Source organism: Pipistrellus hanaki, assembly GCF_964339955.1.
Source record: "Pipistrellus hanaki genome assembly, chromosome: 10".
NCBI classification, from domain to species: Eukaryota; Metazoa; Chordata; class Mammalia; order Chiroptera; family Vespertilionidae; genus Pipistrellus; species Pipistrellus hanaki.
Window position 1 is genome coordinate 47,571,896 of NC_140512.1, and position 14,592 is coordinate 47,586,487.

The 14,592-nt window shown below is 46.7% G+C and overlaps 1 protein-coding gene across 4 annotated transcripts in view; it reads right to left on the reverse strand.

The window, feature by feature from the left end:
* Positions 1-14,592, reverse strand: part of TBXAS1 (thromboxane A synthase 1) — a 139,129-nt gene that overhangs the window by 48,687 nt on the left and 75,850 nt on the right. For all 4 annotated transcript variants that reach the window (XM_084896754.1, XM_084896752.1, XM_084896753.1 and 1 more), the window contains one exon: positions 11,105-11,221. In XM_084896754.1, coding sequence (XP_084752880.1) covers positions 11,105-11,221 — 117 coding nt within the window. The remainder of the gene's footprint in view (positions 1-11,104; positions 11,222-14,592) is intronic.

Here is a 14,592-nt window from a genome sequence, read left to right on the forward strand (position 1 = left end):
CATCTTATAGGTAAGGGAGTGGGAGGGGGAGAGGGGAGACTTTGTCAAATGATTTGCTGAATGTACTATATCGTATCTCCATATCCTGAAGCCCACTAAAAAAAGAAATGAGAGTGGCTATCCTGGCTTACTCTTGATCATTATGAATAGACTCTTCATGACCACTGAATTATTTCCTAAATGCTCACACACCATCGGTGCAATAATCCGTCAGCACAGAAGTGTGTGTGAGGCGCGTTACTGTCAAGAAGTCTCAGGCCGCCTTGGTATTTGGAGGACTCAGTACTATTTAAGCTGCATTTCTATGACTGGCTTCACCAGCTATGCTCCTTCCATTATTTTAATAAGCTTAGTGGTATAGCTGAACTCTGCTTCAGTCAAATCACATGTGCAGACATACCTTTTAGCTGCAGTTTAGAAGACTAGTAATGGGACAAAAAGAAAAGTACTATTTAAAAGGACGTCTCTTTAGGCCCTGGCCGATGTGGCTCCATTGGTTGGGCATCATCCCATGCACTGAGAGATCAGCAGTTCAATCCTGGTCAGGGCATGCGCCTGGGCTGCAGGTTCTTTCTCCCACTGGTTGTGTGCAGGAGGCAGCCGATTGATGTCTCTCTCTCCTTAGCCCTTCCTCTATCTCTAAATAATAATAATAATAATAATAATAATAATAATAATAGTAATAAATAAAAAAAAGAAGTCTCTTTAGATGTCAAGCTTAAAGCCTCTTTAGTGCACCAAAATGGGATGCAATATAAGACTGATTTACATACAAGTCTTCAGAAGCATGCTGTGTGTACAGAGAGAGCTCCGCCCACACAGAACCTAATCATATGCCTGGACAGTGCAGAGGGGGAGGGCCAGATGCCCGGCACTGGTCCCTCCATGTGCTTGTGACTGGAATTCTTTGTTGCTGGCTGGCGTGATTGTAATTTCCTACCACACTCTGCCTCTGTCTGTAGAGCTGAATGGATGACATTTTTAGTTGGGTTAATGTGATATGAGATGGGGCATGAATTATGAAAAATGTTTTTAAAAGCAATGCAGGGAGAATATCATCAGGCAGGAGAGCAGGATCTGCGCGTTGGCCAGGAGCCACCGTCTCAGGTTTTCTTCCTTGCATCCCGCACAAGCAGTCACGGGATATTTACCCTTACCTGTGTCACATACCAACGGAAACGCTCTTTGATGGGTTTGCGATTGTCTTTACACAATCCACAAGCCCCGCGGTTATTCCCCCAGATTTGCAGACAAGCAGGTAGAGGTGGCTTGTGCAAACGCCCGCACAGAGGAACACACGTTACCATCACACGCATCTTCATAGAAGACGCTCATTCGGCTGTTACTTTTCATCTTCGTAGCATAATGAGTGATTTCTGTTTTCTGTCCCCCCCCCCCCCAGATTTTTCATACTGCACATATGTTACACTTGCAGTCAGATAAAATATTATTGCTATTAGGCTTTTAAAGAATGATTTCTTCTTGTGGGGAGATCAGCCCAGCAGCCAAGCCTGGGAGAAAGCCCCCATTTTGCTTCTGTCAGCTCTCACATGGGTTATCTTCCTTATAGATGCCCCTGAGTGGACGGCTGGTCAGCTATGTGGTAGCTTGCAGTAACCATCCAGAGTAAAGTACCGTTCTCAGGCTGGGAAGGAAATTCCCCAAGAAAGGAAGCCCTCGGTAACCTGCAGTTTGCCATATAATCTAAGTGGCCCAGTGAAAAACAAAGCGGATGGGATCTTTACCGAACGGAGGAATTCTGCAGCATCAAGGCACAGGCCAAGGGCCAGAGAGCTCATTCAAGAAGCTGGAGAGGGCTCTGTGGGTGGGCAAAGGAGACAGCGTATGGGCTACAGACCCAGAAGGCCGAGACAGTCTCTTGCTCAAAGGCTTTCTTCTCCCCTGTTGGGCAGCCCCTAGAATGTCATCATTGGAGTCTCTTCCTCAAGGCCAAGCCTTTGACCTTGTGAAAAGCTTGGCCCCAGGGAGAGAAAACATTCAAAGCCAATGCCAATTGTTAGGTTTCCTCTCCTTAGCACTTCTTAGTTGTGTTTGACCTAACCTCACGGGGCCAATTTCTTCATCTGCAGAATGGGAATAAGAATTGCTCCCTTGAAGAGTCATGACAAAGATCAGAAACAAAATAGGCAGAAGACTTAGGCTAGAAGGCAGTGAGAGTTGCAAGCCCTGGGACACCCATGATCCAAGACTGGTTTGGATGCCAGCACCAGTCTCTCTGCTCTTATTCCTCACAGACAACACCCATTGGTCCACGTGTGTTGCCTCATCAAGTTATCCTCACTCCTTTCTCAAATTTGTCTCTCCATCTTTATTTCCCCAGTGACCCCTCTGCTTCAGGCTTTGCCACAGGTTGCCTGGAATATGGTTATCTTGCTTCTTGAGAACAATGACTGTATTTTTTTTTTTTTTCAAAAGAACCTTCTGGCTTTCTTGCCTCCTGTCTTTTCACTTTCTAATCTATCCTGTCTGCAGTCACCAGATTGGCCTTCCAAAAATACTTGTTACCTGAGAAATATTTTGCTGAAAACCTTTGGAGATCCCCATTGATTGAAGGATGTAGAACAAGCTTCTGACTCTGCTTTCTAAAGTCTGTTAAGAACTGAAACCTGCCAATAACCATGTGGGTAAACTTCGAGGCCCGCCTTCCCCCAGTCAAACCTTCCTGTGAGACCACAGCCCCGCTGGCAGCTTGACTACAGAGACCCTGAGACAGAAGCACCCCTCTAAGTCATGCCCAGATTCGTGAGCCTCAGAAAATATGAGCTAATAAAGATTTGTTGTTTAAAAATGCTAAATTTAGGGGTAATTTATTACACAGCAATAGATAACTAATCAATTCCGAATATTACTATCATGTGTCAACTCTTACATGTTGTCATGTATTATTGAGGTTCTTGGCATTTGTTCTATCAGGAATGAGCACAGTGCAACACATCCAGTTGGTTTTCTACAAATAGCTATGTGATGACCGATTGGCTGAGTGTTCCCTAAGGGCCTTAACATGGAATGTATCCAAGAAACATTAACACGTTGATGTTAGCATGAATGCAGTGCAGTTTCCTGGGAGCTGCCCTGAGTGAAGACCTGAGGCCCATCCATGGTGGTTCTACCTCTTACTCTGGGCAAGTCATTGGAATCTCTGAATTTGGGTCCTCACCCCAAGATGTGGGGCTAATTACAATGAGCTATAAAGTCCCTGTCCATGGGCATTCTGGGATTCCAAGGAGGTCAGTGGCCACCAGGTTGAGACCATTGCTTGGGGACCATGGAAAGAGCAGGCAGCTTCCTAGTTCAGGGCAGTAAACAGCAGCTCAGGAGGCCTGTCTGCTTGCTCCACCACATGACATCCCTAAAAAAAGCCTTTCTGTATCTGTTTTATTTCAGAATTACATAAAGACCTCAAAGGCAGACTCTGGTGATTTTTAAGCTCAAATAATTTAGTAAAAGTGAGAATTAGGACACCAGATCCTTTGACTTCTGACACTGCCTTTTTTCCCCAGGATGCATAATCCCTTTGCTCCTCAGTTAATTAACATCGAGGTTATAATCTCACTCAATCCAGTTCTGATGCCACGAACTTGAAAAAACAAACACCATTGAGCCTTTGGAGCCCCAGGATGGTTGGAGAATGGAGACAGGCTGAGTGCTAGGAGAGACACAGTTCCTGAGGGGGCTGGAGGAGAGGGTCTCTGTAAACTGGAATGACCCCACACATTGATGGTGTGGAGGCCGGGTGACTCCATTTGTCATCTATGAAGAAAGATTCAGAAAAGAGCCTGAGTGCAGGCCACCACCCTGAGATCCATACTCAGCCCCCAGAAGCCACCCCTTTAGGGCCATGCAAAGTGGAGACATCTAAGTGGAGACCTGTCCTCATCTGCTCCAGAGTGTGTGCCCATGAGTCTGTGTGTGTGTGTGTGTGTGTGTGTGTGTGTGTGTGTGTGTGAGAGAGAGAGAGAGAGAGAGAGAGAGAGAGAGAGAGAGAGAGGGAGGGGGGGGAGAGAGAGAGAGAGAAAGATAGATAGATCGATCTTGGAAGCTAAATGGCTGAATTGGAACGCTTTTTTCCTCAACCCACCACTTTCAAGTCTTTAATAGCTCCTGGCTACTCAGTGAAGTGCACACCAAGCACTCCCCCCACCCCCAGCAGAGAACTGGGAACTCTGTGTGCCTCAACCTACTTTTCCCATTTGCTCTCACTAAGTGCTTGCGTGTACTCTGTGTTCCAGCCAGTTTATACTCCCTATTCCCCAAACACACCCTGTACTTTTTCATCCAGATGACTTTGTGCCTGCAGCTCATTCCACCTGCAAAGCACCTTTCACTCTGTCAGAACTCAGCAAAACCTCCAGGGCTCAGTTCCAATGCTACCTGCCCCCCTGTCCCCACAGTGCCACCGTATCCCACTATTTGGAAATGACGTAGGAATACAGACACCTTGTTGCCCTTCTATGTGATAAACCCCTTAAAGACAGGAACTAGTAAATATGGGTTGACTATATGAATTTAATGTTTCATTTCTATTTGGCACCTGTGGGCATCGATGCTGTTTTAGAATGGACATTAGAGGGTGATTTTCTGAATAAATAAAGGTCAGCTAATACAGATGGGAAATGGTATTGAACTACATTGTTGATTTAAAAAATAGAAAAAGTAATACCGAAAGTACTAGACATCTCTAAACAGGTGACTAATAAATGTAAAATTCATACTAGTTAGCAAAACTTACAACCTCCCTCTGCCACCCAGATATTGAAAACACCCATGACTTATTTTTATGCAAAATTTCCTGCTGATATATATCAGTTCTAGCCATCTATCTGAATAATAAAATGTCATTTCTAATCACTCTTGGCTCCTGTCAAGAGTTTGACCAATTAGAACTCACCCTCAAAAGGAGGTGGCTGCTGGTGTTGCCAGGCAACAGACAAGCTAGGAGGCACATTGAGATGCTCTTAGCTTTAACCAGTGGCAAGTCGAAGTGACATTGTAATTCTGGCAAAGGAGAGCCAAATTATAACCCAGGATGGGGTGCCCATGATGAGGAGTGTGTTTTCATTTGAACGCAGATGGAAAAGGACCATTTTAACCAGAATTTAAACAGTTCATCATTATATCAATTTTAACTAGGAGGTTAAGTGTCAGTGAAATACAACTGCGGTGCAGGGTAAGGGCCTCTTGCTGTTAGAGAAATACCAGACATTCTGGAAAACGGGCAACTGGTCAGGCAGTGACCATGTGCTTTTGGATTCCGAAGTATTTATCACCACAGCCACACTTGATAATAATTCATTTTTTATTGTTTGGGAAGATTAAGAAATAAAAGCAAATATTAAAAATAGACAGCTGGAGGCTGATACAGCCAAGAGGACGCTGCTTTGTTCTAACATCAGTGGAAGACGAGTTTCTGTTTTAGGAGCCGTTGCGCATGACTGTCTGCGCGTTTACAGTGAAAATTTAAAGGCCACACTAAACTGTGATGATGGCTGTAATTCTGCAAAGACTTTTGCACTGAGATGGTTGTAACTATGCATTTACTCATAAGCGGGCTTTATCCACCTAAATTTTTAAAAATCGTAGTCCTCCTGGTGTCATATGTCTTCTTCAAGGCAAGAAAGGCCTGGAGGGAATAATCACCACATCTGCCTCTGCCTTTAAGATTCATCTGCCTGTGCCTTCCTGAAAGGAAACATCTGGATGGGAGTGAAAAATTAGGCATCAAGCTGGATTCCCGGTGACTGGAAGAGATACCAACCTCCCCAGTCGGTCGGGCCTTTCTTTCGCTGAGCCCCCAAGCACAGATTTACAATTGGCTCATTTCCTCTTGAGTGACACACACACAGCCTTAGGAAGTCATGCATGAAGTTGCCAGTTCTCTTATATCTGCTCAGTGGGCCCCCACCAGCTTAATTATCTGGGTGAATGAGAGAATGTCCATCACTTCTGTCCAGCTTTGAGGACTGAGAATATACCAGCCACCATTTTGGGTTGGGTCCATGGTCCCTGGTCCATCCAATTTGGAGCTTGGTCTCTGCTCAAGAGGCACTTGACAATGGAGTTGCCCATGAACTCTGCATCCAAAGACATAGTGTCCAATCGCCTCATTTCTCTCAATAGCCGACTATGACATTAACTACCCTCCTGCAAACTTATTTGCACCCAGAATAAACAAAGGCACAAAGATCTCGCTACTGCAGGTTTCTCCCAAGCCTTAAAAATGTTAAGGTACTCGATGAATCTCTAAGAAGATGGTTTGCAATATTTCACCGAACTGTATGACCATAAGGCCTTTTTGGCCCTCGGTGATTTCAAATCCTTTTCCTTGGTAGTAATTCCTCGTTTGAAGTTCATCGTCACATAAGTGTAGTTGAAATGCTTTTCTCCTCGATGTATTATTTTATTCTTGCTTACACTGAAGGTTTAGCTGCCACTTTTGTGCTGACACACACAACCTGAGAACAGTCTTAGCAACTTATTCCAATTGATTTAATACTTTTCAACTCAGAGAGCTTAGAGGAATATACAAATGTATAGATTGCCCGGTGTTCTCCCTCTTTCAGATGAGTTATAAAATTTAGAGATAAAATTAGTGCTAACCTGGGTCTCCAGGGAATCCCCTTACTTCTATTGTATATTTCCCTCAGCGAAGAATTAAATTAGCCCCCCGTTTTGTTTCCTGAAGAAAAATTTACTTACTTCCTGACCCATAATAAAGTTTTACACAATCCCAGGGTTACTCATTAATAGTCTTTGGTAAATAAGTTAGAAGAAGGCTCTAAAAATCTAAGTAAATGTACCAGTTGCCCCTTAAAAAAAATTAATCCTTTAGGGGACAGGGTGAAAACTCTGGCAGGTTAATCTGACGAAATTCCCCCCCCAATAAAGTAATCAGTTGTTTCCCCAGCACCACCTAGCCACCCTTTAATATAAATCTCAATAACTCGTCTGTCACTGGGCTATGACTTGATGGTCTCTTCTCCTGGAGTTAGGCATGAATCAGTCGATTTTCATTGTTTCTCTATCTCTCTATATTATCCCTGGTACAACTTAAGCCGGAAACCAATTTCATTTTAAATAAAAAAATATGGATTCGTGATATAATGCTGATTTGAAAGTAACTTTCAAGCATTGTTGACTGAGGCAGCCTAATATCCACATAAATAAAGCCAGTGCCATTTGAATATTAATGACACAGACACAGTAAAGGACGTAGGCTGCCAAGGCACCATGGGAAAAAGCCTGAGACTTCCAAGGGAAAACAAGCCTTGATTTCAAGAATGTGCTCTGATGTTTGAAAATAAAGCCCAAAAAGCTAGTTACAAATTCAGAAAGGACTGGAGATAATTGATATTTCAAAGTTATTTCTGGGAAAACTAACTTAGGAACCAGCTACCAAGTGAAGTGCAGGCTCCTGCTGGTTTTCTGAGCTTCTTCCCGCTCTGCCTCCTCCACCCAGACCCTGAGCACCTCATTCTCCTCTTTGTGTCCTTGTGACCTGCTTTTTATTTCTTTCTTAAAAAATATATATATTTTTATTGATTTCAGAGAGGAAAAGAGAGATAGAAGCATCAATTATGAGAGAGAATCATTAATCCGCTGCCTCCTGCACGCCCCACACTGGGGATGGAGCCTACCACCCGGGCATGTGCCCTGACTGGGAATTGAACCATGACCTTCTGGTTCATACTAGTAGATGGACACCCAACCACTGAGCCATGATGGCTGGGCGTCATCTACTTTTTCTACTTCCATACGTATCTATATGGTAACTCTCTGAGGAGGAAGCCAACAATTGGTTGCATCCTCACATTTAATTTTTCCTTGATAAGATTATTTTCCTTTTATCTCAGTTTTAATATATATCCTTCCATAGAAAGCTTCCTTTGTTTCTTTGATTCTTCATTCAGCCATTCATTCAGCAAATCATTGCTTAGAGCCCATTATGTGCCTAGTGCCGTGCGTGCAGTTAACAATAAAGAAAAATGAAATCAAGTAAATGGAATGTTAGTTGGTGATAGAGCTACAAAGAAGAATAAGGCAGGGAAAGGGGGTTGTGGTCCTGGGGCCCAGGTTCTGAGAATGTGGGTAAGCCACAGGTCAGATGGTGGGACAAGGGACCAAGAGCAAGGCAGGTCACCAGTGCTTTCCACGTTAGCTCTTGTGACAGGTACAGATTCCCAGGCACGCTTAGAAGTCCTCATTCTGCAGGTCTTAGGTGGCTGGAATTATGGATTTTTTAACAAGGGTTTTAGGTGATTCCAGTGCAGCTGTTGGTCACAAGCTCTTGGCTTGAGAACCAGTGATCTAGAGACCAGAGGCCAATGGGAGGTTTTAGTCCGAGGAACCATCCAGGAACCAGGGGTGTGGGCGGGTTACATAGGCTGGGGAAGGAGGCAATTGGGACACTACTGTCTGGTAGCCTGCTCTTCCTCTTCCTTCCCTCCCTCCATCTTCCATGAAACAGAAACCAGCCTCTTCTCATGTCCTCCATCCTGCCTTCATCTTGTCACAGAGTCCATGCTCAGAGCCCCAAACCTTGCTTGCTCTTCATATGCAAGGGGAAGTTGCTTAGGGGTTTAGGAAAACTCCATCCTCCTAACACATCTAGGCTTCCAAGACCATTGTCTCTGTATGGATCACGTAAGCCTGGGGTGCAGTTCCCAATTGAGCAACAACTTCCTGGCTCTGGAGGCGCCCACTGTCTCCTTCTGAAGCAATGAGAGCCACGGATTTGGTGGAGAGAGAAAATCACAAGGGACACGATTTATGGAGCATGAAACACTCACATTGGTTTAACTTGGAAAAATATTATCCTTGTCACGTCCTCTTCAGTCCTCATGTTTCCTTTATTGAAGCAGCATTTAACACCTTTCCTCCCTGAAATACTCCCGTCCCCGTTCTCCTGGAATGCTATTTCAGCTGCTCTTCCCGAGTCTTCTTTGTAGGTTTCTGCTCTGCCCCTCCCTTCAACGGGCTCCCCGAAGCCCCCTTTGCTCTTCTTGTGCTTCAGGTGACCTCACTCATGTCTGTGTTTCCGAGGGCAGTCTTTCCTACCCTTAGCTCCTGAGCTCCCGCTCTGCAGCCAGCGTCTCCCTGATGCGTCTGCTTAGGTGTTTCCCAGGAACCTCAGACTCACCAGGTCTAAGCTCTCCAGAGAGGGCAAGGAAAGGAACCGCCACCCCAGGAATGGCATCCTCTCAAATGGGAACCCAAGAAAGCAAACGGAGCTGGATTTAGTAGGAAGATGGTTTTCTGTGGAGCTTTGAGTTCCCTGGTGGTGTATGTTAAACAATGGCCTAGAACTGAAGCAAAACCCAGGGGATCCGTCTATGATACCCCCCTCCCTCTCTTTCATTGACAACAACCTCTTATCCTTGAGCTGTGAACCACTGCGGGGAACTCTATTTTCCACAACCGATTCAGACACTAAGATGTCGATTTCTGAACCAGACAAAGGAAATGCTTCGGGTCCCCAAAGCTCTAGATTTATTTGGGAAATGACACTGTGTCCGTTTCTGGAATATACCCCGTAAGGTGCTAAGGAAATCTAGACCCTGATAGGGGTCTTCCCGCCCCCTCCAGGAAACATAGCTCAGGACTGACAAGAGAACTCTTTTCCCTTCTTACTGTTTTTTTCCCCCCAATCAGATTCACTTCATCAGTGTCACTTTAGCAGATGAGATGCTCGATGCCTCTATAGTGCCGTCACGCTGTGGCTGACCCAGGAGTAAAGAAATCGGGTGCACCCTGCCCAGCGGATGTCACATCATAAAGGTGTCCTCCCTTGAACTTGTCCGGTGCTTATAACTTTTTCAAGAAGCAGGCCCTTCCTTCAAACAAATTCTCCCTTGAAACCTCATATGTAAGGAGGCTAACGTGGGGCAGGGCTCCCTCCCTGATTGGGGGGTGGGGGGTGTGCTCTGGGCCACCTTCCTGCAGGGAGGCTGCAGCCTTTCCATCCGGGGACCGGATGGCGGAGCCACCGTTCTCAGACAGCTCTACTGGTTGGAAAGGAGACGCTGTTATTACCTCTGTCTGGAACCGGTGTCCATACCTCCGCTGGTCCCTAACTTGGGTATAAAATAGAGGATTGTTGCTTCTAATGTGCCTAGGTTTCCACAGAGGCCCCATTTGCTCTACCTCCTCCCCCCCTCCACCCCCCCAGGTAACCCCTGGAACAGACCCACGTAGCTAAGGAGAGAAGCGGGCAGTCGGAAGGGTTGATCAGTCCTGGAGCTGGATTCTGATCTTGGCTCTGCCGCTGACTAGCTTACTCGTACAGGTGTGACGTGCGGCGTGTTACTTAATCTCTCCGTGCCTCAGTTTCCTCATCTGTAAAATGAGGTGATGATAATAGCATGTCCCTCACAGGAAGGCGGTGCAGGCTGTGTGTTAATGCCAATAGGAGGCCCTTCGAGTGGTGCCTGGCACAGTCAGAGCTGTGAGTGTGAGCTGGGGCCACAATGTCATTTCCCAAATAAATCATGGGAAGGATGACCAGGGCATTCACCCACCAGGGCATGCTGCGCACCCAGAGCTCTTCCACCCGCACCCCGCTCCTCCCCAGGAACGCAGGCCTCTCTCTCCGCTCCGGGTCCGACTCGGAGCCCACCTTTGCTTCAGACTGTCCTCCGGGCCCTCGCTACGGAAGGCGTGCTTCACTGTTGGGAAGCATCCGCATTCCCTGCCAGATCGTTAGACAGCAGTCTGGGGCCCCATCCCAGACCGTCCCCATCACAATCTGCATTTTGTCCATTATACATGTAAGTGTGAGGAGTGCTGCCCCAGTTTTCTCCTGTGTGCCCCCAAAGTGCCTGGGGCAGGTCCGGGGCCATAGAGGGAATGTCATCGTGCTGTTATTTGATTGGTCAGGGCCTCTGAGGGTGTGGAGGCTGGGGAAATGGAAGACGCCGGTACAGTGTCCTGTGCTTTTTGCAGAAGAGGGAGGCCTGAAGGCCCAGGAGGCAGGGCATTGTGCTGGGTCACGTGGACGAGGGATGCAGGGTGAACCAGCTCTCCATCAGCATTTGAAGAAAAGAAACCTGTTCCTTAAGGAAGAGAGTCTACATTTCCTGTGTCTTACCTCATTCAGCTTTTCGGGGCTGAAGGCACACGTGAGGACACTTCTGACCTCTTCCCATCTTTTGTCGCGTAAAAACAGGATGCTGTCAGCTACCGGTTTGCACTCCAAACCCGTTGCCTGATGGAAAACAGCGAGCAGAGGGTTAGACCACAAGGGAGCCCGCCCACCTGGGCGGCAATACAGGCCCATGATAAACATTCTCGTCCAAGGCTCACCAATGACCAGCCCATGGGGAGGTTTCCTTTGCAAGGATACAGAAGAAGAATTTAAAGATTTGGGGATAATGGCCTGAAGATTCATGGCCGAGGGCCGGGCAGCAGATGGATACGCTCCGCGGGCCCAGTTAGCCGGCGACAATGAGGCCACCGCTGTGTGGGTAACACAGGGCTCCGTGTGCTCTGCAGTCTCCCTGCGGAGGGAGGGGTCCCTGAGGACCAAACAGCAGGCTTCTTGGGGTCGGCCAGTCTCCCCCGGGATGGAGTTTCAGGCCTGAACTCGATGGCAAGAGGTTTTGTGTGGCTGGATTGGTCAGGTTGGGCCGGGAGTTGACAGCCTCATGTGTCTGGGTCCTTGGTGAGTGTGTGTCCTGGGGTGGGTGGGGGAGGGGAATGGGGGAGGATAACGTGGGGAGGGGGGAGGGAGACAGGAGTGGGGAAAGGAGAGTCCTTCAGAAGCTTATCCCAACAGAGCTGCTTTCCGAGGGAACCATGTTTCTGTGTATTTCCACTCACTCACACTCTCACTCATTAGTGTGTGTTTTCTCATTCAGCAAACATTTGTTTAATATAAGCAAGCAGGTGCTCTCCAGGGTTGAATAATGAAGGCGTAGGTTTGGCCCTCAAGGAGTGGATAGTCCAGTGGGGAAACAGACAGGGAGCTCACAGACTAACGAACAGATGACATGACTGCTCAGGAGAAGGTGAGGGCTATGAAGTGAGGGAACAGGGCGAGGTGAGAAAAATCTTAGAGGACGAAATGGTCAGGAAGGCTTCTCGGAGGAGGAGGTAGTCAAGCTGAGTCTGGAAGCATGAAAAGGATAAGCCCTCCTCACCCCTTCTTTCCAGACTATTCTGTTTCTTCCTAAAACCAGCTACTCCCACCCAGTGGTCAAAGCTGTGACCCCCCCCCCATCACCCCCACAGCTGATCAGTGTGCCCCACCCCCCTCACCCTCGCCCCGAGGCTGCAGGGTGTGAGGAGGAGTGGGGGTTGGAGGCCCAAACCCTCTTCAAACCATGTGTGATGTATGGTTTCACTAGTTCTTTTCCCCGTTTTAATTATAGTTGAAACATGAAGCCAGCCATCATAATTCAAAACCCTTGTAAAAACTCCTATTTAGAGGGAAATTATAATTTTCTGATAAAATATGAACACTCAAAATAAGCTATAAAACATAACTGCAAAGTATGGGGGGGGTGATTTAATTATATATTAAGAACCAAGTTGCTGGGCCATTTTTCTGCAGAGGAATACCTCTCCGTGTCTAGAATGAAATTCGTTAGGAGTGCCTGGGTCGCCATACAGAGTTGTGGCTTTCTGGAGTTATGGGAACATAACCCATTTGTTTGGGTTCCAGAGTCAAAGGAGAAAGCATACATGAGGTATATTTATATATTGGCAAACACCCAGCCCTGTGCAAAGCTGCAGGCAATAAAGCATTTCACTCCAAGGAAGGCTGGGTGGTGGTTTATGGGGTCCTGATGAAACCAGAATAAATTAGAGATAAGAGTCAAGATTGATTGGATATTGTATCCATCCATCAGACCTAGGATTGGATCCAAGACGTTTTTTATCTTGCACCTGGAGGACAAATCTAGCCCTCTGCACGATGTCAGCGTAACCCTCAAACCTCAACACACACACACACACACACACACACACACACACACCCCAATCTGCCGGGACGATACTCTTCCCAGCTTACAGCTTCCAATAGGGTTCCCCAGTTTTAATGGAAAATTTCGGGGGCATTGGCTAGAGAAATGTTTTCGTTTCTAGATGTCATACTGAAAGAGGGAGAGCAGCAGACCGGTCATTTCAGAGGAAGAGATGTGAATGAATGTCCTATAAAATAGTTGTCAAGTTTTGGAATGTTTGGCTGCAAATAGAAGACTTGGATGATCAGAGAGCAGTGCTTCATGTGTGCTCAAAATGTATTTACCAAATGCATATTACACGGGAGAGGAAATGTAGGTTGTTTTTTGACCTGAGGGGGTAGAATTGGGTTCAACAGGGGAAGCTATGGGGAAAGATCTACACATCTAAGAACTTCCCAATGGTCAAAAGGCAGAATTGGCCCAGCTGGTGTGGCTCAATGGTTGAGCATCGACCTATGAACCAGGAGGTCACAGGTTGATTCCCCGTCAGGGCACATATCCAGGTTTCGGGCTCACTCCCCCGTGTGGGATGTGCAGGAGGCAGTCAATCCATGATTCTCTCTCATCACTGATGTTTCTATCTCTCTCTCCCTCTCCCTTTCTCTTTGAAATCAATAAAAAAGAACAATAAAACAAACAAAAGGCAGAATTGTTTTTAAGAAACAATAACCTGCCCTGAGTGAGGAGCCCCCATTGCTGGAGATTCACCCCTTCCTGGAAATCCTGCACAAAGGCTTGAGTGTCCGAGGGGTCAAGGGGTTGGTCTAAATGACCTTTGAAAACTCTTCTAACCCCGAGACTTCCTCTCCAGAACACTCCTCCAGATATTTTTGTATTAGTTTGCCTACACACACACACACACACACACAAAAAAAAAAATATATATATATATATATATATATACACACACACTCATAGTGGCCAATTACACATGACATAAAATGTACCATTTTGGCCATGTTAAGCATGCAGTTCGGTGGCATTAAGTACATTCACACTGTTGTGGAGCCGTCCCCACACATCCATCCACAGAACTCTTTTTTTTCTTTTTTTAAAAAAATAAATTTTATTGATTCCTTACAGAGAGGAAGGGAGAGAGACAGAGAGCTAGAAATGTTGATGAGAGAGAAACATCAACCAGCTGCCTTCTGCACATACCCCACCGGTGATGTGCCCGCAACCAATGTACATGCCCTTGATCGGAATCGAACCTGGGACCCCTCAATCCGCAGACCAGCATTCTACCACTGAGCCAAACCGGTTTCGGCCATCCACAGAACTCTTTCATTTCATGAAACTGAACCTGCCTGTGGAACAATAACTACCGCCCCCGCCCTCAGGCCTTCTACACGTAATAATCGATTAGATTTGCCAAGGGAAGCCTTGAGAGATACAGAGGGCTCGTCTCCAAAGAAATGGGCGACCGGACTGGGAAATCTGCTGGGGGCAGGACTGAGTGTGGAGCTGAAAAGGAGGCAGGACCCAGGAGGCTTGGCCAGAGGAACAGGGCTTTCTAGCCTCTTGTCTGCCAGCCCAGCCCTGTGTGCAGTCTCAGCGACACATCTTCAATCGCTTTCTGGCCAGGAGTTTCCAGACAGCGAGCCGTGGCCAG